The following is a 21,154-nucleotide window of genomic DNA, read 5'->3' as shown; positions in this document are numbered from 1 at the left end:
AGGATAGATGCCACAAGTCAGCTGTAGTAGTAATTACAGAAATTACTTTTGGATTTGCACTTAACTTTTGCAACATGTATAAAAGGTAAAACTGCTGAATCTTGCCCTATGTACTTCCATCATTCCCTTTTAAAGATATAAGAAGAGAAGAAACTTTTATTTCAATTCAATGGAAAAAGTCCTGCAAAGGTGTCTCCTGAGGAGGAGCTGCCTGGCTTAGCCACATGGCCATAAATTAAGTCCTCAAGTCTCCGATTTTAGACCACTTCTGAACCTCGTCATGAGAACTTCTGAGGCCACCTAGAGTTGCAGTGAGCTGCTGAGGCTGCAGTAGAACCAGCTGATGAAGGCTGCATAGGCAAGAGTCTGCCACTGATCTGACTCACAAGATTTGGCTTCTCTGGCTTAAATATTTGGGACGGGGCTCTTACACAACTAATAACTCATCAAGATTTTGCCTAAGAATTTCTCCCTAAATTTCATATAAATTTCCACATTATATTACCAATCTTCTTGGATCTGTAGAGCAACTTTGCAAAATAGATGTCTGTTAGGTTTACTGTTCCCTTGTGTAAAGATTCAGAGAACTGAAGTGGCCTGCCTGAGAGCCCCCTACTAGTAATTGATGCTGCCTGAAATAGAATCCAGATCCCCTAATTGGTCTTCCCACTGCTTCACAAGGACTCTCAAAAAAATCCCACTCAACAAAAAGACAAAGCATTTTATTTAATTCAATATATTTTATTGCATATCACTAGGCACTGTACAATAGTTTTGTGCATTTGTGCTGGACTGTGAATATTATATAGTAAAATTCTTTTATTAAAATATAATTTTGAATCATCTGATCATATCCATATCTGTATAACCATACTCAAATATTATAAATGTAGATATTTTGATACTTAGTGTAGTCTTAAGCACTAAATGCTAAGCAGAGGAAGGAATTGTATAGACATATAAGACATGGCTGGGCTGACCTACTTTTCTTTCTTTCTATTTTTTTAAAATATTTATTTATTTATTTGCCTGTGCCAGGTCTTAGTTGCGGCACGCGAGACCTTCGTTGTGCCATGTGGGCTCTTTTTTTTTTTTTTTTTTTTTACATCTTTATTGGAGTATAATTGCTTTACAATGATGTTAGTTTCTGCTTTATAACAAAGTGAATCAGTTATACATATACATACGTTCCCATATCTCTTCCCTCTTGCATCCTTTTCTTTTTTTTTTTTTTTAAACATCTTTATTGGAGCATAATTGCTTTACAATGGTATGTTAGTTTCAGCTTCACAACAAAATGAATCAGTTATATATATACATATGTTCCCATATCTCTTCCCGCTTGCGTCACCCTCCCTCCCACCCTCCCTATCCCACCCCTCCAGGCGGTCACACAGCACCGAGCTGATCTCCCTGTGCTATGCGGCTGCTTCCCACTAGCTATCTACCTTACGTTTGGTAGTGTATACATGTCCATGCCTCTTTATTGCTTTGTCACCGTTTACCCTTCCCCCTCCCCATAGCCTCAAGTCCATTCTCTAGTAAGTCTGTGTCTTTATTCCTGTTTCACCCCTAGGTTTTTCATGACATTTTTTTTTTCTTAAATTCCATATATATGTGTTAGCATACGGTATTTGTCTCTCTCTTTCTGACTTACTTCACTCTGTATGACAGACTCTAGGTCTATCCACCTCATTACAAATAGCTCAATTTCGTCTCTTTTTATGGCTGAGTAATATTCCATTGTATATATGTGCCACATCTTCTTTATCCATTCATCCGATGATGGACACTTAGGTTGTTTCCATCTCTGGGCTATTGTAAATAGAGCTGCAATGAACATTTTGGTACATGACTCTTTTTGGATTATGGTTTTCTCAGGGTATATGCCCAGTAGTGGGATTGCTGGGTCATATGGTAGTTCTATTTGTAGCTTTTTAAGGAACCTCCATACTGTTCTCCACAGTGGCTGTATCAATTTACATTCCCACCAACAGTGTAAGAGGGTTCCCTTTTCTCCACACCCTCTCCAGCATTTATTGTTTCTAGATTTTTTGATGATGGCCATTCTGACTGGTGTGAGATGATATCTCATTGTAGTTTTGATTTGCATTTCTCTAATGATTAGTGATGTTGAGCATTCTTTCATGTGTTTGTTGGCACTCTGTATATCTTCTTTGGAGAAATGTCTATTTAGGTCTTCTGCCCATTTTTGGATTGGGTTGTTTGTTCTTTTGTTATTAAGCTGCATGAGCTGCTTATAAATTTTGGAGATTAATCCTTTGTCAGTTGCTTCATTTGCAAATATTTTCTCCCATTCTGAGGGTTGTCTTTTGGTCTTCTTTATGGTTTCCTTTGCTGCGCAAAAGCTTTTAAGTTTCATTAGGTCCCATTTGTTTACTTTTGTTTTTATTTCCATTTCTCTAGGAGGTGGGTCAAAAAGGATCTTGCTGTGATTTATGTCATAGAGTGTTCTGCCTATGTTTTCCTCTAAGAGTTTGATAGTTTCTGGCCTTACATTTAGGTCTTTAATCCATTTTGAGCTTATTTTTGTGTATGGTGTTAGGGAGTGATCTAATCTCATACTTTTACATGTAGCTGTCCAGTTTTCCCAGCACCACTTATTGAATAGGCTGTCCTTTCTCCACTGTACATTTCTGCCTCCTTTGTCAAAGATAAGGTGACCATATGTGCATGGGTTTATCTCTGGGCTTTCTATCCTGTTCCATTGATCTATATTTCTGTTTTTGTGCCAGTACCATACTGTCTTGATTACTGTAGCTTTGTAGTATAGTCTGAAGTCAGGAAGCCTGATTCCTCCAGCTCCATTTTTCGTTCTCAAAATTGCTTTGGCTATTCGGGGTCTTTTGTGTTTCCATACAAATTGTGAAATTTTTTGTTCTAGTTCTGTGAAAAATGCCAGTGGTAGTTTCATAGGGATTGCATTGAATCTGTAGATTGCTTTGGGTAGTAGAGTCATTTTCACAATGTTGATTCTTCCAATCCAAGAACATGGTATATCTCTCCATCTATTTGTATCATTTTTAATTTCTTTCATCAGTGTCTTATAATTTTCTGCATACAGGTCTTTTGTCTCCTTAGGTAGGTTTATTCCTAGGTATTTTATTCTTTTTGTTGCAATGGTAAATGGGAGTGTTTTCTTGATTTCACTTTCAGATTTTTCATCCTTAGTGTATAGGAATGCCAGAGATTTCTGTGCATTAATTTTGTATCCTGCTACTTTACCAAATTCATTGATTAGCTCTAGTAGTTTTCTGGTAGCATCTTTAGGGTTCTGTATGTATAGTATCATGTCATCTGCAAACAGTGACAGCTTTACTTCTTCTTTTCCGATTTGGATTCCTTTTATTTCCTTTTCTTCTCTGATTGCTGTGGCTAAAACTTCCAAAACTATGTTGAATAAGAGTGGTGAGAGTGGGCAACCTTGTCTTGTTCCTGATCTTAGTGGAAATGCTTTCAGTTTTTCACCATTGAGGACGATGTTGGCTGTGGGTTTGTCATATATGGCCTTTATTATGTTGAGGAAAGTTCCCTCTATGCCTACTTTCTGCAGGGTTTTTATCATAAATGGGTGTTGAATTTTGTCAAAAGCTTTCTCTGCATCTATTGAGATGATCATATGGTTTTTCTCCTTCAATTTGTTAATATGGTGTATCACGTTGATTGATTTGCGTATATTGAAGAATCCTTGCATTCCTGGAATAAACCCCACTTGATCATGGTGTATGATCCGTGTAATGTGCTGTTGGATTCTGTTTGCTAGTATTTTGTTGAGGATCTTTGCATCTATGTTCATCAGTGATATTGGTCTGTAGTTTTCTTTCTTTGTGACATCCTTGTCTGGTTTTGGTATCAGGGTGATGGTGGCCTCGTAGAATGAGTTGGGGAGTGTTCCTCCCTCTGCTATATTTTGGAAGAGTCTGAGAAGGATAGGTGATAGCTCTTCTCTAAATGTTTGATAGAATTCGCCTGTGAAGCCATCTGGTCCTGGGCTTTTGCTTGTTGGAAGATTTTTAATCACAGTTTCAATTTCAGTGCTTGTGATTGGTCTGTTCATATTTTCTATTTCTTCCTGATTCAGTCTTGGCAGGTTGTGCCTTTCTAAGAATTTGTCCATTTCTTCCAGGTTGTCCATTTTATTGGCATAGAGTTGCTTGTAGTAATCTCTCATGATCTTTTGTATTTCTGCAGTGTCAGTCGTTACTTCTCCTTTTTCATTTCTAATTCTATTGATTTGAGTCTTCTCCCTTTTTTTCTTGATGAGTCTGGCTAATGGTTTATCAATTTTGTTTATCCTTTCAAAAAACCAGCTTTTAGTTTTATTGATCTTTGCTATCGTTTCCTTCATTTCTTTTTCATTTATTTCTGATCTGATTTTTATGATTTCTTTCCTCCTGCTAACTTTGGGGTTTTTTTGTTCTTCTTTCTCTAATTGCTTTAGGTGCAAGGTTAGGTTGTTTATTCGAGATGTTTCCTGTTTCTTAAGGTAAGATTGTATTGCTATAAACTTCCCTCTTAGAACTGCTTTTGCTGCATCCCATAGATTTTGAGTCGTCGTGTCTCCATTGTCATTTGTTTCTAGGTATTTTTTGATTTCCCCTTTGATTTCTTCAGTGATCACTTCGTTATTAAGTAGTGTATTGTTTAGCCTCCATGTGTTTGTATTTTTTACAGATCTTCTCCTGTGATTGATATCGAGTCTCATAGCATTGTGGTCGGAAAAGATACTTGATACAATTTCAATTTTCTTAAATTTACCAAGGCTTGATTTGTGACCCAAGATATGATCTATCCTGGAGAATGTTCCATGAGCACTTGAGAAAAATGTGTATTCTGTTGTTTTTGGATGGAATGTCCTATAAATATCAATTAACTCCATCTCATTTAATGTATCATTTAAAGCTTGTGTTTCCTTATTTATTTTCATTTTGGATGATCTGTCCATTGGTGAAAGTGGGGTGTTAAAGTCCCCTACTATGAATGTGTTACTGTCGATTTCCCTTTTTATGGTTGTCAGTATTTGCCTTATGTATTGAGGTGCACCTATGTTGGGTGCATAAATATTTACAATTGTTATATCTTCCTCTTGGATCGATCCCTTGATCATTATGTAGTGTCCTTCTTTGTCTCTTCTAATAGTCTTTGTTTTAAAGTCTATTTTGTCTGATATGAGAATTGCTACTCCAGCTTTCTTTTGGTTTCCATTTGCATGAAATACCTTTTTCCATCCCCTTACTTTCAGTCTGTATGTGTCTCTAGGTCTGAAGTGGGTCTCTTGTAGACAGCAAATATATGGGTCTTGTTTTTGTATCCATTCAGCCAATCTGTGTCTTTTGGTGGGAGCATTTAGTCCATTTACATTTAAGGTAATTATCGATATGTGTGTTCCCATTCCCATTTTCTTAATTGTTTTGGGTTTGCTATTGTAGGTCTTTTCCTTCTTTTGTGTTTCTTGCCTAGAGAAGTTCCTTTAGCAGTTGTTGTAGAGCTGGTTTGGTGGTGCTGAACTCTCTCAGCTTTTGCTTGTCTCTAAAGGTTTTAATTTCTCCATCAAATCTGAATGAGATCCTTGCTGGGTAGAGTAATCTTGGTTGCAGGTTTTTCTCCTTCAACACTTTCAATATGTCCTGCCACTCCCTTCTGGCTTGCAGAGTTTCTGCTGAAAGATCAGCTGTTAACCTTATGGGGATTCCCTTGTGTGTTATTTGTTGTTTTTCCCTTGCTGCTTTTAATATGTTTTCTTTGTATTTAATTTTTGACAGTTTGATTAATATGTGTCTTGGCGTATTTCTCCTTGGATTTATCCTGTATGGGACTCTCTGTGCTTCCTGGACTTGATTAACTATTTCCTTTCCCATATTAGGGAAGTTTTCAACTATAATCTCTTCAAATATTTTCTCAGTCCCTTTCTTTTTCTCTTCTTCTTCTGGAACCCCTATAATTCGAATGTTGGTACGTTTAATGTTGTCCCAGAGGTCTCTGAGACTGTCCTCAGTTCTTTTCATTCTTTTTTCTTTATTCTGCTCTGCAGTAGTTATTTCCACTATTTTATCTTCCAGGTCACTTATCCGTTCTTCTGCCTCAGTTATTCTGCTATTGATCCCATCTAGAGTACTTTTAATTTCATTTATTGTGTTGTTCATTGTTGCTTGTTTCATCTTTAGTTCTTCTAGGTCCTTGTTAACTGATTCTTGCATTTTGTCCATTCTATTGTCCATTCTATCTCCAAGATTTCAGATCAACCTTACTATCATTCTTCTGAATTCTTTTTCAGGTAGACTGCCTATTTCCTCTTCATTTGTTAGGTCTGATGGGTTTTTATCTTGCTCCTTCATCTGCTGTGTGTTTTTCTGTCTTTTCATTTTGCTTATCTTACTGTGTTTGGGGTCTCCTTTTTTGCAGGCTGAAGGTTCGTAGTTCCTGTTGTTTTTTGTGTCTGTCCCCAGTGGCTAAGGTTGGTTCAGTGGGTTGTGTAGGCTTCCTGGTGGAGGGGACTAGTGCCTGTGTTCTGGTGGATGAGGCTAGATCTTGTCTTTCTGGTGTGCAGGTCCACGTCTGGTGGTGTGTTTTGGGGTGTCTGTAGACTTATTATGATTTTGGGCCGCCTCTCTGCTAATGGGTGGGGTTGTGTTCCTGTGTTGCTAGTTGTTTGGCATAGGATGTCCAGCACTGTAGCTTGCTGGTCGTTGAGTGAAGCTGGGTGCTGGCGTTGAGATGGAGATCTCTCGGAAATTTTTGCTGTTTGATATTATGTGCAGCTGGGAGGTCTCTTGTGGATCAGTGTCCTGAAGTTGGCTCTCCCACCTCAGAGGCACAGCACTGACTCCTGGCTGCAGCCCCAAGAGCCTTTCATCCACAGGGCTCCTTAATTTGGGATGATTGGTTGTCTATTCAGGTATTCCACAGATGCAGGGTATATCAAGTTGATTGTGGAGCTTTAATCTGCTGCTTCTGAGGCTGCTGGGAGAGATTTCCCTTTCTCTTCTTTGTTCTCACAGCTCCCAGGGGCTCAGCTTTGGATTTAGCCCCGCCTGTGCGTGTAGGTCGCCGGAGGGCGTCTGTTCTTTGCTCAGACAGGACGGGGTTAAAGGAGCCGCTGATTCGGAGGCTCTGGCTCACTCAGGCCCGGGGGTAGGGAGGGGCACGGAGTGTGGGGCAGGCCTGCGGCGGCAGAGGCCGGCGAGACGTTGCAGCCTGAGGCGCGCCTGTGCGTTCTCCCGGGGGAGTTGTCCCTGGATCCCGGGACCCCGGCAGTGGCGGGCTGCACAGGCTCCCCGGAAGGGCGCGTGGCCAGTGACCTGTGTTCGCACACAGGCCTCCCGGTGGCGGCAGCAGCGGCCCTAGCCGCTCTGGGCGGCCCTAGCCACGTCCGTCTCTGGGCTCCGCACCCCTAGCCGCGGCTCGCCCCGTCCCTGGAGCTCTCTCAAGCAGCGTTCTTAATCCCCTCTCCTCGTGCACCAGGAAACAAAGAGGGACGTAAAAGTCTCTTGCCTCTTCGGCAGTTCCAGACTTCTCCCCGGACTCTCTCCCGGCCAGCCGCGGTGCACCAACGCCCCGCAGGCTGTGTTCACGCCGCCAACCTCAGTCCTCTCCGGGCGCTCCGACAAAAGCCGGAGCCTCAGCTCCCAGTCCCGCCCGCCCCGGCGGGCGAGCAGACAAGCCTCTCGGCTGGCAAGTTCCGGTCGGCCCGATCCTCTGCGCTGGAATCTGTCCGCTTTGCCCTCCGCACCCCTGTTGCTGTGCTCTCCTCCGCGGCTCCTAAGCTCCCCCACTCCGCCTCCCGAAGTCTCCACCCGCGAAGTGGCTTCCTAGTGTGTGGACACTTTTCCTCCTTCACAGCTCTCTCCCGCTGGTGCAGGACCCGTCCCTATCCTTTTGTCTCTGTTTAGTTTTTTCTTTTGCCCTACCCAGGTACGTGGGGGGTTTCTTGCCTTTTGGGAGGTCTGAGGTCTTCTGCCAGCGTTCAGTAGATGCTCTGTAGGAGTTGTTCCACGCGTAGATGTATTTCTGGTGTATCTGTGGGGAGGAACGTGATCTCCGCGTCTTACTCTTCCGCCATCTTCCCGGAAGTCTCCCATGTGGGCTCTTTTTAGCTGCATAATGCATGCAGGATCTAATTCCCTGACCAGGGATCGAACCCAGGCCCCCTGCATTGGGAGCACGAAGTCTTAACCACTGGACCACCAGGGAAGTCCCTGGCCCACTTTTCAACAACTTTCCTGATGGAAAAAGAGCATTAGTATGAAATCCTCACCTATTAAAGATTCTGGCCTATGTTTCTTTGTGACAAGCAGAATTCTAAAATGGCCCCAACAGTCCCACTATCCTGGTTGTATACACTTCTTCCAGTTCTTTAATCAAACGTGAATCCAAGTCCTGCTCTGAAAGGATTTTGCAGATGTAATTAAGGGCATTCATCAATTGATTTTAAGTTAGCGAGCTTATCCTGGGTGGGCCTTACCTAATCAGGTGAGACTTGAAAAGAATTCAGAGACTGAAAGCAACAGAGATTCTCGCTGATCCTGAAAGAGTGAACAGCCACGTTGTGAACTACCTAGGAAGGGGCATCACATGGCAAGGACATGAGGGTGACCTCTAGGAGCTGGGAGTGGTCCCTGTGTGACAGAAAATGGCTGGTGGGCTTGCAACTGTAAAGAACTGAATTCTGTCACCAACCAAGGAGCTTGGAAGAGGACCCCAAGTCTGCTATGAGATCTCAGCCTCATGTGATACCTTGAGTTCGGCTTGGTGAGACCTGAGCAGAGAACCCAGCTAAACCTGTCCCCAAATTCCTAACCCTTGAAAATTATGAGATGAGAAATGTGTGTTGTTGAAGCTTCCAAATTTGTGGTAATTTGTCATAGAGCAATAGAAATGTAATACTGTCTTATACAGAGAGAATGATTACATAAAACCTTTCTTCAGGCGCTCATAGGCATTATTTACTCCTGTATTTCATCCCCCACCTTGCCCCGCAGTGAGACAGAAATCTGCTCATCTCATCAGTCACATCTCTAAGCCTTTTGCTTTGCTGTTGAATCGCTGGTTTTCCCACAACTGTTCTCATCCCTTGACAAAAATGTTCAACTCTCTTCTTAAACACACTGCAGACTCATTTGGAAATTTGCCTGCCAATTCTAAACCTTTCTCCAGATACTCCTTGCCCTGCACATCCAGATTTCGTGCTGTTTATGTTCTCTTCACCTCCCACATCTACTCAGCGAGGGGTGGGAAATCTGTATGCTGATAGCTGGAGGCGTTATCCCTATCAGGAGAATTTCAGTGTTTTCTACAAAAGCATAAAATCTTCAGTAATAGCACAGAGGTCCTAAAAATGATTTTCAGACAGCAATATGAAGACAGGAGAAATTTGGGCAGAGGGCAGATGCAGAAGTATTTGTGACATCTGAAATCAATCCCTGGAGCTCATGGCTATAGGTAAGGTTAATACTGCAAACCAGGTCAGACCCAGTGCATACTCATTTTCCTAATCAAAAAACTTTCTTGCCTCTCATTCAGGGTCCCAACATTCAAGCCCTGTCCAATCTTCCTGGCCTCCCATCACTACCCTGCAAGCCCTGTGCTCTCCATCCAAGCAAGACTGCTCTCTGTTCTCCACCATTTCTCAACTCTGCCAGTAATGACCACACCCACCTTCCTCTGTCAAAATCCCCCTCAGCCTTTGTGACTTGCGGTTTGCTTTTCAGAAAGTTTTTGCTGATCTGTAGCTCTCTTTTCCTCTTGTGACACTTATTACAATCTAAGCAGCATTAAATTTGAATACTTCTCATCTCCTATTTTATAAACTCCCACAGCACCTTGAATATTCCCTGGCACAAAATAAGTACTCAATAAATATGTAATGAATTGAATTGATTAAACAGACTGTTTCCCTTTTGTCACTCCAGAGAGTTCTTTCCCCTTAGCTGAGGCTTGGACTTGGCTCAGGTATTGTCTCCTCTGCCTTTGAATTATCTTAGGACAGCAAACAGAACTGGTCTTTGGATTAAAAAAAAAAGAAGATTGAATAGGCTAATTCAAGAACTCACAGTTTTTTATAAGGACAAGTTTCAAAGTGGTTTCTTAGACGTTTTCAGTGTCTTCAAAGGTTAAAAAAAAAACAAAACCAAGCAATCTTGATTTCTGTATCATCAGGTATTCTAGAACTTGGGAAAGAGTACTTAAAGATCTACAGAAATAGTTATATTTCTAATAAAAGTGAATCTGCCTTCCCCATGGGGAGTTTTCATTTATGCCTTGTCCTGAATTAAAGACTTCTCAGGATCCAGGTGTAAAAGGCACTGGTAAAAATCCAAATGGTAAAATAAATCATCATTGTATGATCTAAGATTATATTCTAATTACTGACTATTGAATTTTTAAATAAGTAATTATGTATTTGCCAGCCAATGTCAAAAATTATATCCATCACAAAGAATAATCCAGCTAACAATATTACATCCTTATTGTATTGTGTTATAGGGTAATTGCCAAGGTACATCCACTGGAATTATCACAATATTATAGACGTTCGATAAGTCCTATCCAAATCTTGAGTCACTCACATTTTTTAGTTCGAGAATTAAGTTTTAGTTAAAATTAAGCCATAAAATAATTATATTAAAGATAAAATACTTCACTAGGTAATTAATCTACTATCCAATAAATGTATGGTTTTGAGAATTTTAGATTAGTCCATCTGATATACTCTAGTTATTCCCAGAACAAGTCAGTCAATCTTATTGTAAAAGACTGCAATGTATATTTTTGTAGGTATAAATTTTATAGCCAAAAAATTATTTTTTTCTGATATACTAATGATTTTGTAGTGTATTGTTTGAGTGTATAGTCATACCTGAATATTTTTTGGAAAAGAAATAAAACAATGTTACCATTCCTAGTGACCAGTCCACATTAAAAATGATTAAATATGTTATTAGACATCATGTAGTCAGAACTGAGTAAATTTTAATATGAGCTCTGCTTGAAAATAACCATCTTTAAAAACTTCTGTCTGTTTCTTATTGTTTTTAGTGTATTTTTATATAATAAGTTTCACCTATACATCTGACTGTATCTTTGGTCTAGGATACCTTTGGAGACAAATGCCTAAGAGTTTTAGGATTAGAAGAGAAGGTAATCTGACGTGGTTTCCCTAACTATGTTTTCACTTTGGTCATGACTTAGACTGATTCGTAATTATTAGTTGTATACTATATACAGTTCTACCTACAATTAAAAAACAAAAATTCCAGATACCATTAATTCAACACATGTTTATTGTTAATCTGTTGAATCACAGAAATTGGTGCCAGGCATGGAAGGAACTCAAACAACAACGTTTATAGAGAACAGTTGTGGCTTAGTATGCCATATCTCATTTGTTTTTTCAACGCCACAGCTTTTTATTCCCATTTTGTTGAGGAGGGGAACAGAAGTAGAAAGTTTATGCAATTCCCCCAAATTCACTAAGCCAGTGGTGGACCCACGATTGTCGGTCCAGTTTTCTTGACTTCAAGTCCCATGTGTTTCTCAAATGTAACACACTCCACGTGAATACTCTGATATTTCTTAATCACAGATGGAAATTGGGGCTATATGATTAATCTAATGATCTCTCTACATTTTTCTTCATGTTTCCAATATAAATCACTGTAAAAACTTGAAACATGGAAGGGATCCTGTTTCCTATCCATTCTTCTTAATTTTGAAAGATCTGGAGGAATAATGTTATTTATTAACGGAAAAAATGAAATCAGACAAAAGCCCTGGGATACAAAGACATTGCCAAAATGCCAAAACATTGTCATGTTTTCTGAATCTGTACATAGCTATAAAATTGTCAATGAAAGAATTATTCACCATGTTTCCATTTTTTCTCCCATATCTCTTAGTATCTGTCATTCATACTCTTGCCTGTCAGCTATTTATGTTGGAGCCAGGATGTTCGCTAGTCTTGTGGAGCCAGCAAATTTCTGTCTGCAATGAAAAAAGCTTCTCTTTTTAGATTGTCATTTTTCTTTTGACTACCTTTCTTTGTGCTTTACTTCATTTAGGCTCAAGGGAAAACTGATATAAAGTCATCTTTTTAAATGTTAAGTGTACATTACATGTCTGGGGTCCTTGAGCCACTCAAGTTACGATAACAGCAATATTTCCACTAAGAGAAAATTAGTTGGTTTTTGACCCTGTCTCTAACAGAATTTGTATTGATTGATTCAGAAACCCAGTCTTCTGAAGACACACACCTTCTGTTAGAGTTTGAGTTGAACATGTTCTGCCCTAATGCATGAAGTATGATCACCTTTGTTTTAACAGGAGATACGCTAAAGTTACTTTTGCAAGTCTTGGCTCTCTAGGAGTAAGGGGCTTCTGTATGTTATCCCTGACGAGTGGTTATTTTTTAAAACAAGTAATTAAACTAGGACAGTAGTTTATTTGGTAAGAAAAAGAGTTATAAAAATTGTAAAGGATCATGTTCCAACAGATAGAAGACCCTAGGAGAATATGAGTTATTAATGTAGATTAATGGTTCTTTTTTCATTTGGAGAAAGAAAGAACAGGGAAGGGATACATAGGGCACTTCAACTCTATTTTGTTTTGTTGCTTAAAATATGTCATTAAAATATGATGAAACGTTAACATTTTTAAATTCTAGAGAATGCATACATGGGCATTAGTTAAACTACCCTTTGCTTTTCTGTAGTTTTGAAATTTTCATTGAAAAGGAAGGAAGGGAGGGAGGGAGGGAGGGAGAGATAAGCAAATAATTCATTATTGTTATATTTTTCTCTGAATGGCAAAAGGTAAGAGAGAATTATTTTTATTCTGAATAATCAGAGGAAGATTGGTATAACAATAATGTAAAACCAATGAGATTAACTTGTAAATGAGCAAAAAAACAGGAAGAGTAACTGGAAAAACAACAAAATAAGTACATTTTAAAAAATCTTGGAAACGTATTATGAACATTGTGGCTTGTAAAGAGGTTGGACAGGTTATAAGTTTTGTTTGTTTTTTCGGTTTTATCCTTTAACTCGATTTATGTCTGGCCCTTACTTAGAGATTTTCATTTAGGAGATTAAGTTGCACCTGTGAACTGGCATCGAGGAAATTAGAGCGTTAGAGCATTCCACGTGAGTACCTATTTTATCATCTTAGCAGCTACTTCAACGTTTGTCTTCTTCACACTTAAGGCAAAAGAAACTTCCATGACTGGGAATGGCTTTCAAACATTTGAGAACAGTAATATCAAAGAGAGATGCTTTGTGTATAAAATGGGGAAGGGAACCCCCAACAACTCCACACTAGGAAGGTGATTATGTCTTGTCTTATTAACTAATCCTTCGGTGGAAAGGATTTGCCTCCAGGACATTTTATAAGCCCTCATTTCACACCCTCATCGTAATGATCATTTTCTCACTCAGCTGTCCAACTGCTGAGATGCTTTGCATGAGACGACAACTTGACCCTGATGAGGAGGTTAATTTTCCTTTCTTTTTATTTTTCATTTTAGATAATAGGTCTTCATAATAGAGAGCTAACAGCTTTGCTCAATAATTCATCAGCAATTTTCAACATGATCAATAAATGTATTTTGATCTAAAATAACATCCTGGACATACATTTAAAAAACCACAAACTTTATAATTATTAAAAGTTAACTCACACTTATAGAAATTTTGAGATTTTGGAAAATATAGAAGTGCTTGAAAGAAGAAACTAAAGGTTACTCATAATCTTACAACTCATCTTTCTGTTAATATTTTTATATGTATTCTTATAGTTCCCCCCTATGTGTATATATTCATGAAATAGCAGGGATTTTTTTTTCCTGTATACACAGTTGGGATTATTAAAATTTTTTATAAGATGGTTTTATCGTTGTGCATATATTTGAAAAACAACCTGTTTTTAGATTTCTAATGAACACTTTGGTCACCAAATATTGAGCTGAAACGGAGTAGTGGCCTGTCAGGAAAATTCTTAGAGTGTGATGGAAGTATATTAAAAATAGTCATTTTTAAACATACAAAACACATACAAAACATTATTACAGTGTCAATTCGCTCCATAAACCCCTGCAAAGTTAAAGTTGCAGGACATGGTTAAGCTCGTTATTACAAACTCTGTGTGATATTAATGATATATCTAAATATACTCTGAGGAAATGGGGAACTAATGTTTATTGAGCATCTACTGTGTGTCAGGTAGAGTGCTGAATAGTTTGAAAAGCTTGTCTGATTCCTATATGGCATTTATGGGGTGAAGAATGAGGTGTCTAGTGTCTGTACCCATGAAGTGGGAAAGAGATAATGTAGGTTCAAATTCTTGCAGTTCAAGGAAGGAAAAGACAGAGGGTGAGTTCTGATCAGAGATATTTAAATTCATGGTTGAGTCAAAGTAAACTGCATAAATCCTCTATTTCCTCCTTGTTTTGAGTATGAGGCACAGCCTTAGTGAGTATTAAAATTTTATCTTCTGTTGGGTAGATTTTTGCCTTATAAGACTGCAGTGCAGTTTATTTCGCATAAAAGGTATCCTAACCTCTGCTGTATTGGGATTGCTCCACGCACGTCATTGCTTACCATCTAGAAGTCTCTCTGCCTTCTTCTGATCTATAGGTAATAGAAGACACCTCTGGAATACATTGCCCTAAAGTTATAATCGGATATGCAATGGGCTCACTTCACAAGTCATCTCAATGCAAAGTGGCAAGTCATTTACTGCAGTTACAGGAAATGCAAATTTGATGTGGTGTGTGACAAGTTGAAAGCTCTATTTTGTTGCCCGTGTTGTAGAAATAGTTTGCTGTTTGCATATGGTTTTGGATAAATTTTTCACTAGGAAGTGACTTAAGGTGGCCATAGACATAATGGTGCTCTTATGTTTGTGACTGCCTTAAGCAATGTCTCCTCTACCTTACCAGGCAGAGATGTAACAAAATCACTATGTGTTCATGGGGCCAAGGCCTTCGTTGGGTGGACATTGGTAGGATATTTCTTTATGTGAATGTTTGTCTTAATTAAAGTGAACTTCTGCCCAACAACAGCTGGGGGTACTTAGAATAATTTCCTTTGTTAACATCTTACTTTTAGTCTTTAACTGTCTCTTTGGATTCTTACAAGAAAACTCTGTTGTGGAGTGGTTTTTAAGAGCACAGGCTCTGAATTAGCTGGTAGAGGATATGAATTCTAGTTTGAAGTACTAGGCATGATACTTTGGGCAAGGGACTTAACTTGTCTAGGCCTCGTTTTCCCCACCAGTAAAATGAGAATAATAATCATCCCCAATTTATGGGGTTGTTAGGAAGGTTAAGGCAATGCATATGGAATTCTCAGCACAATATCTTTTACTCAAGGAATAAAGTCCTTAATAATCCTGTCAAGTGGGTGAGGTAAATATGAAGGAGAAAGACATCTAGAAGTTAAGTAAGATGCTTGGCCTAAGGCCACATAGTTGCAGAACTGGAGTCAGATCAACCGTTCCCATTTCAGTCTTCATTTCAAGACTGCTTGGCTTTCTTAATTAAACACATATGTGCATATGCAGCTGTTGACTCTTAAATGTGATGTTTCATCAACAAATGTAATTATGGAGCATACACATTGCAACAGACTAGTCATGAGGCAATGCAGCTCTAAAAATGGGGCTTATCTGCCCCCACACGTGGGAGCACAGACAAGCCTGCATCTACATTCAGAATGTGCTTGTCTCAAAGGAAACCTTGGACACTTGGCCCATACTTTGCTTCCAGTTATGATTCTGTCGTAACTTGGGCATTTACTCAGAGCTTCAGCTTCTTCTCTAGTAAAATAATGGCACCTCCCTTGTAGCGTTATTAAGATTAATCAAGACGCAGTGGAAATCCTTAGGACTGAAGCTGGCACAGAATGAATTCCTAATAAACGTTAGCTAATATCTTTACCATTGCCCTTGCTGATGGTGGAGATGCCAGTGGCGTTTACAGAGTCAGATGGGGAAGACTTCAAGTCTTTCCTGACCAGCCAATTAAAATGTTGGCTATCTTATTTTCTACATAGCTCTTGTGGCTATCCGACCTAATCTTTCTACTTACTGTCAGTTCCCTGCCACTAGAATTATGTTCCACAGAGGAGGGAACCCAGAACAATGCTGGACACATAGCAAGTGTCCCACTAACAGTCTGTAGGTGAATTAATGAAAGGAGGAAAGATGAGAGCAATAGGAAAGAGGAGGGGGGAAGTAACCTATGGGAGCAAAGAGGGAGGGAATGGCCTGTTTCCCTGATTTCTCACATGAACTTCGGAGTCTATCCATCATCAACCAGCATTTGTTAAAAAGGAGCAGCTGCCCAGAGGAAGTCAGCTTAAGAAATCACGAGTAATTTTGATAGAACACAGACAGTTTTTAAGTGTCTTTCTCCTCACTCGGGATAAGTAGAACTTGTGTCAACATACTTGGCTTTGATCTGAGTTCATGTCAACTTCCATCCCTCAAACCTCCAAGGCTTTTACAGGCCTTTCAACGAGATTCCATTTTCCAATATCCTAATTCCCCCCCATATTGGAGTTCAGAGTTTCAGTTCATCAACTTCAGTGCAGATGCCTTTAAACATCCTTTCTGTGTGCATGAGAAGCCTGCCAGATGCTTATGGGCACTAAATGAACTAATACATATATGCGAAGCAATTACATTAATGAGTGGCACACAGCAACCACATCATAAATGTTCCCTATTGTTGTTCTTATTATTGTCATCATGATCCATTCATTCAAAAAGGATTTACAGAGTACCTTAGGTGCCTATAGATGCTCTAGACTCAAGACATTCAAAGGTAGACTAAACAGATGCGCTATATGCCTTCGTGGAGCTTATGATGTAGTGGAGAATTCAGAAGATGAAGTTGGGCAGACTAGTGAATGACTGAGCTACCCAGATGGGTGGTTGTAGTCTACACTCTTGCCGGGGACAGGCCTCCATCTGCCTTGTTTCACACTGTTGCTCCAGTACCTTCTGAAGAGCATAGTAGGCACACAGTTCACGTTGGAAGACTAAATAACCGCATGAGTGAATTTCTGAGACGGGGCCCAGTTGAAGGTGAGCATTGCAAGTTCAGGGTGTAGGCTGTGTGGGCACCTACGGTGAGCTCTGCAGTTTGTGGACTCTGTGTTTATGTGGCAAAGTCTGGCCTAGAGTGCATGTGGGTGGACGTGGAGAAGAGGATGAGGTTGTGAGAGTGTGCACCAGCACGAGTAAAACCTGTGTGTGTGTCAGCTAACAGGAACAGCAAAGTCTTTGGTTGTCCATTTTTGAGGTAAATCTGGACCCTTGTGTGAGGTCAAGGGTACAGTTCTGGCCTCAGTAAGTGAGGTATCAGCCAGGGGGCTGTGCTATGAAGACAGGGTATGAAGAGTATTTTGCAAGGCAAGTCTGATCTGTTGTGTAATTGTGTGTGATGCAAATTAAGGGTGGATAAAAAGCAAAATCTAGGGTGGTAGATATGAAGTAAGAATGGGTTGAAATGTGTGAGTCAGTTACAGGTTTTTGTGATTGTCAGTGAAGTAAGCTGGTCTGTCTGTAGGGCTCTGTAAACCAATAATGCAGGAGTTCATTACGTGAGGGTGCAGGTTTGTGAGGCAGATTCTAGAACTCGGAGCAATTGTGAGACAATTCTAAGATTAGGATGGGACAGGTCTGGGATTGTGAGTCTGGTAAATCTGAGTTTGTGCGTGTGTGTTGCTCCAAATCAGGAAGGACTTGGCTTTTAAATCAACCCACCTGAGTCAACAGGTTTCTTTACCTTAGTAGGGCAGAGAGACTTGTGTTTGGAAGGCCAACTCCGGAGTGAGTGTGTGTAAAGCAGGGTTTGTGCGCACGTGTGAGTGAGGCGAGTTCTTGAGGGTGAATCTGAGGGTTGCTGGGCGAGCGGGAAGCGTGCGTGTGTGTGCGCGCGCGCGCGCCAAATTGGATTTCTCCTTTGGATGGGCGGCGGGGAAGCGTGATCGCGGGAGGCCATACGTTAGGGTCTGGGCGCGCAGGAGGTGCGGCCGGCAGGGCGGGCGAGGCGGGCGAGTAGAACACGCCGCCGCTCCGGCCCCCGCGCCGCGCTCGCTGGCTCGGGGCTCGCAGGGGACTGGCAGGAACCGGAGCAGCACTGCCGCCTCTGGCGCGAAGGCTCAGGCGCCTCCTCCCTCCCCAATCACTGTGGCTCGGCGCACGCTGCCGGCGGCTGCCCTTTCCGCCTCTCGGGAAGAGGACCCGTGGGCCACTGTCGCGATCCAACCATGGCCTCGGGCCGCAGAGGCTGGGACAGCTCCCACGAAGACGATCTGCCCGTGTACCTGGCCAGGCCGGGCACCACCGACCAGGTCCCGCGGCAGAAGTACGGCGGCATGTTCTGCAACGTGGAGGGCGCTTTCGAGAGCAAGACGCTGGATTTCGATGCCCTGAGCGTGGGGCAGCGGGGCGCGAAGACTCCCCGGAGCAGCCAGGGCAGCGCCCGAGGCTCGGGGAGCCGGTCCGGCGCCGAGGGGGACACACCGCGCCGGGGCCAAGGCCGAGAGGAGAGCCGGGAGCCCGCGCCCGCGTCGCCCGCTCCCGCTGGGGTGGAGATCCGGAGCGCCACGGGCAAGGAGGTTTTGCAGAACCTCGGCCCCAAGGACAAGGTAGGTGGGCCCGGATCTCCTCTCTGCCTGCCCTCGTTCCCTTCCCAGCCCGGGGCGCCATGGCCCCGGCGCAACTTTCTCCTGCTCACTTTGCAAGGGGATGGAGGACTAGGGGGAGGAAAAGGGCATCCTCCTCTGAGTGCAGCGAGCCCTCCCGGCCCGGATCTGGATTATTCGCGCGTGTCTTCAACTGTAGCATCTCAGTGCGCGCGGGACGGGGTGCGTGGGTCCCCTCGCCTCCCTGCCGCATCCCCGGGCCATCGGTTCTGTGTGGGTGTGTCAGCCGGGCCAGCCCAGGAGGGCTGAGTGATTTCCAGCCCTTCTCTAGGTCTGAGTACCCATTAGCACAATTGTCTTGGTCTCCCCTCTGACTCTAGATAAAATCTCAACCCAGGTCACCAGGGCAGAGGGCAGACTGGTCCTGGGAAAATGGGGTCATCTCCATAGTACCCGGATGAAAGTACAGGGTGGGCGGTCTCCCCTCTCACTCTTCCGACATCAGCTCTGTCCCTGAAACTTTTGAGTGTGGAGCCACTAGACTAAACACCCAAAACCCCATGCCTCTCTTCTGTCCTAGATCGACATTTCACATCTCTGTTTGTAAAGAGTGTATTTGTGTAGGTAGCTTGGCACAAGACTGGGGATCCAGCTGTCTTTGGAAGAGTATTAATTGTATTTTTTAAAAAATAGGCGAGAGGATTAAGGGTGCACATTAAACTAGCGCGAGCTGCAAGTTCCCTGCTGCTTTTCCTTGTGCCAAAGCCAATTTCTTGTGTGTGTGTTTTTTAGAAACTCATGTCACACTGAGCTGACTTAAGATATGGCACTGAAAGCCAGCTTGCCCTGATTTATTTGTTTATTTCATAGAAAATCAGGACCATAGTCCAGAAAATTCAGGGCCTGGGCAGAGTTGGAGTATTCAGAGTTCAAACAGACGCTTTTGAGTTGGGGAACAATAGTAATCAGATACCTCACCCTTGTCTAGATAATGGCTGCAAAATCCAGCTGCATATATTATACTGCACTAATACTGTTATGAATAATAACCTGAAATGGAAATGTTTGCCTGAGAACTATTACAGTTAATGCTAACCCAAGTTTTAGATGTTTTTCCATTAAAATGCAGCGAGCCAGTGAAAGGACAGGACTTCTCTGCACTGTGTAATTTTTGGAAGTTTAAAAATAATAAAGCTTTAAGTATTAATAGTGGGAAAGAAAGTACCGAAATTAGTACTGTTTTAAGGTGCCTTTGGGGAACAATGTCATTGTGCCTTGGAATCACTTACTTAGTTTGTGATTTTCACATCATCCTTAGTATACGGGATTTCTCTAGGCCTTGCTCAAATACCCTTCTAGGAAAATCTTCTGATATTTTGGAAAGGGTTTGGCTGATTTCTAAACTGAAGAATGGCCCTAGGGAAAGGTTGTTGCCTCTCTTCAGGTCTGACTTTGATCAGTATTGAAATGTTCCCTTCTTGACTCTAAGGGGTGGGAGAGGTGATGGAAAAGGTCGGTAACAATTGCCCTGAGTCAGTGCTATTCCCTTTGCTGCAACACCCCTGATGTAAGCCAGATAATATGCCTGGTTTGCAAGATTTAAGAATGGTAACTAGAGAAAGGGAAAATGTTCCTCTTTTAAACCCAACAAGTCTTTCGTTTTCCTTCCTTTTGCAAACCCTGTACTTTTGCCTCGTAATTGAAAAATAATAATACAACCAGGATTTCTAGTGCTACATGGTTATTTCTAAGTTTGGGTTTGCTGTCAGCTTCATGCAGACCATGTTATTATCTCTAATTTGGTTGAATCACACTGTTAGAAGAGACAGCAGAGGTTATCTACTTCTGGACTTGATGATCTCCTTGAGGATAGGGATCGGGTGTTCGGATTTATCTTTGTGGCTGAAATGCCTGGCACGTTGGAGGTGCTGGATAAAACCCCCTTAACGAACCCATCTCTTTTGCTACATAGGTACAAAATCATCATCTGGCCTCTGTTTAAATACTGCCATTTTCAGGGAGCTCACTTCTTCATGAAGCCATTTTGGATGACTTTATGTTAAAAAAATTAAATAAGCCCAAGTCTACCACCTGCAGTTTCTACAAACTATTCTTAGTTCTGACCACTGGAAATATAAGAATAACTATGTTTCCTTATTCTGAGATATCTTAATCATTTTAGGCATGTAGGCTTGTGTATCTGTCAGAAAAGGTGGGGTGATGCCACAGTAACAAACAGTCCCCAAATCTCAGTGGCTTAATCAAACAATAACTGTTTTTTGCTCCTGCTCCTTGTCTGTGATGGATCTGCAGGGCCGCTCTGTTCATTATTGCTCCTCAGAGACCTGGATTGATGGAGGTCCCATGTCCTCACATCCATGGTGGGAAAAGCATGTGGTAAATTGCTCACAGACTCTTAAACTCCCACACTGAAGTCACGAGCATGACTTACGCTCATATTTCATGGGCCAGAGCAAATCATCAGTCCA

General features: G+C 41.5%; 1 protein-coding gene across 1 annotated transcript in view; it reads left to right on the top strand.

Annotated features, from left to right (window-relative positions):
- The first annotated feature begins 18,141 nt into the window (after positions 1-18,141).
- The window catches only part of DPYSL3 (dihydropyrimidinase like 3), a 114,431-nt gene continuing 111,418 nt past the window's right edge, over positions 18,142-21,154 (top strand). The window contains exon 1 of the mRNA XM_060296406.2: positions 18,142-18,668. Within this exon, the coding sequence (XP_060152389.1) occupies positions 18,288-18,668 (381 nt within the window). The 5' untranslated portion in view covers positions 18,142-18,287. The remainder of the gene's footprint in view (positions 18,669-21,154) is intronic.

The sequence above is a fragment of the Globicephala melas genome, chromosome 3 (genome assembly GCF_963455315.2).
Source record: "Globicephala melas chromosome 3, mGloMel1.2, whole genome shotgun sequence".
NCBI classification, from domain to species: Eukaryota; Metazoa; Chordata; class Mammalia; order Artiodactyla; family Delphinidae; genus Globicephala; species Globicephala melas.
Note: the sequence above shows the minus strand (reverse complement) of the source record. Positions and strands in the feature narration are given on the sequence as shown.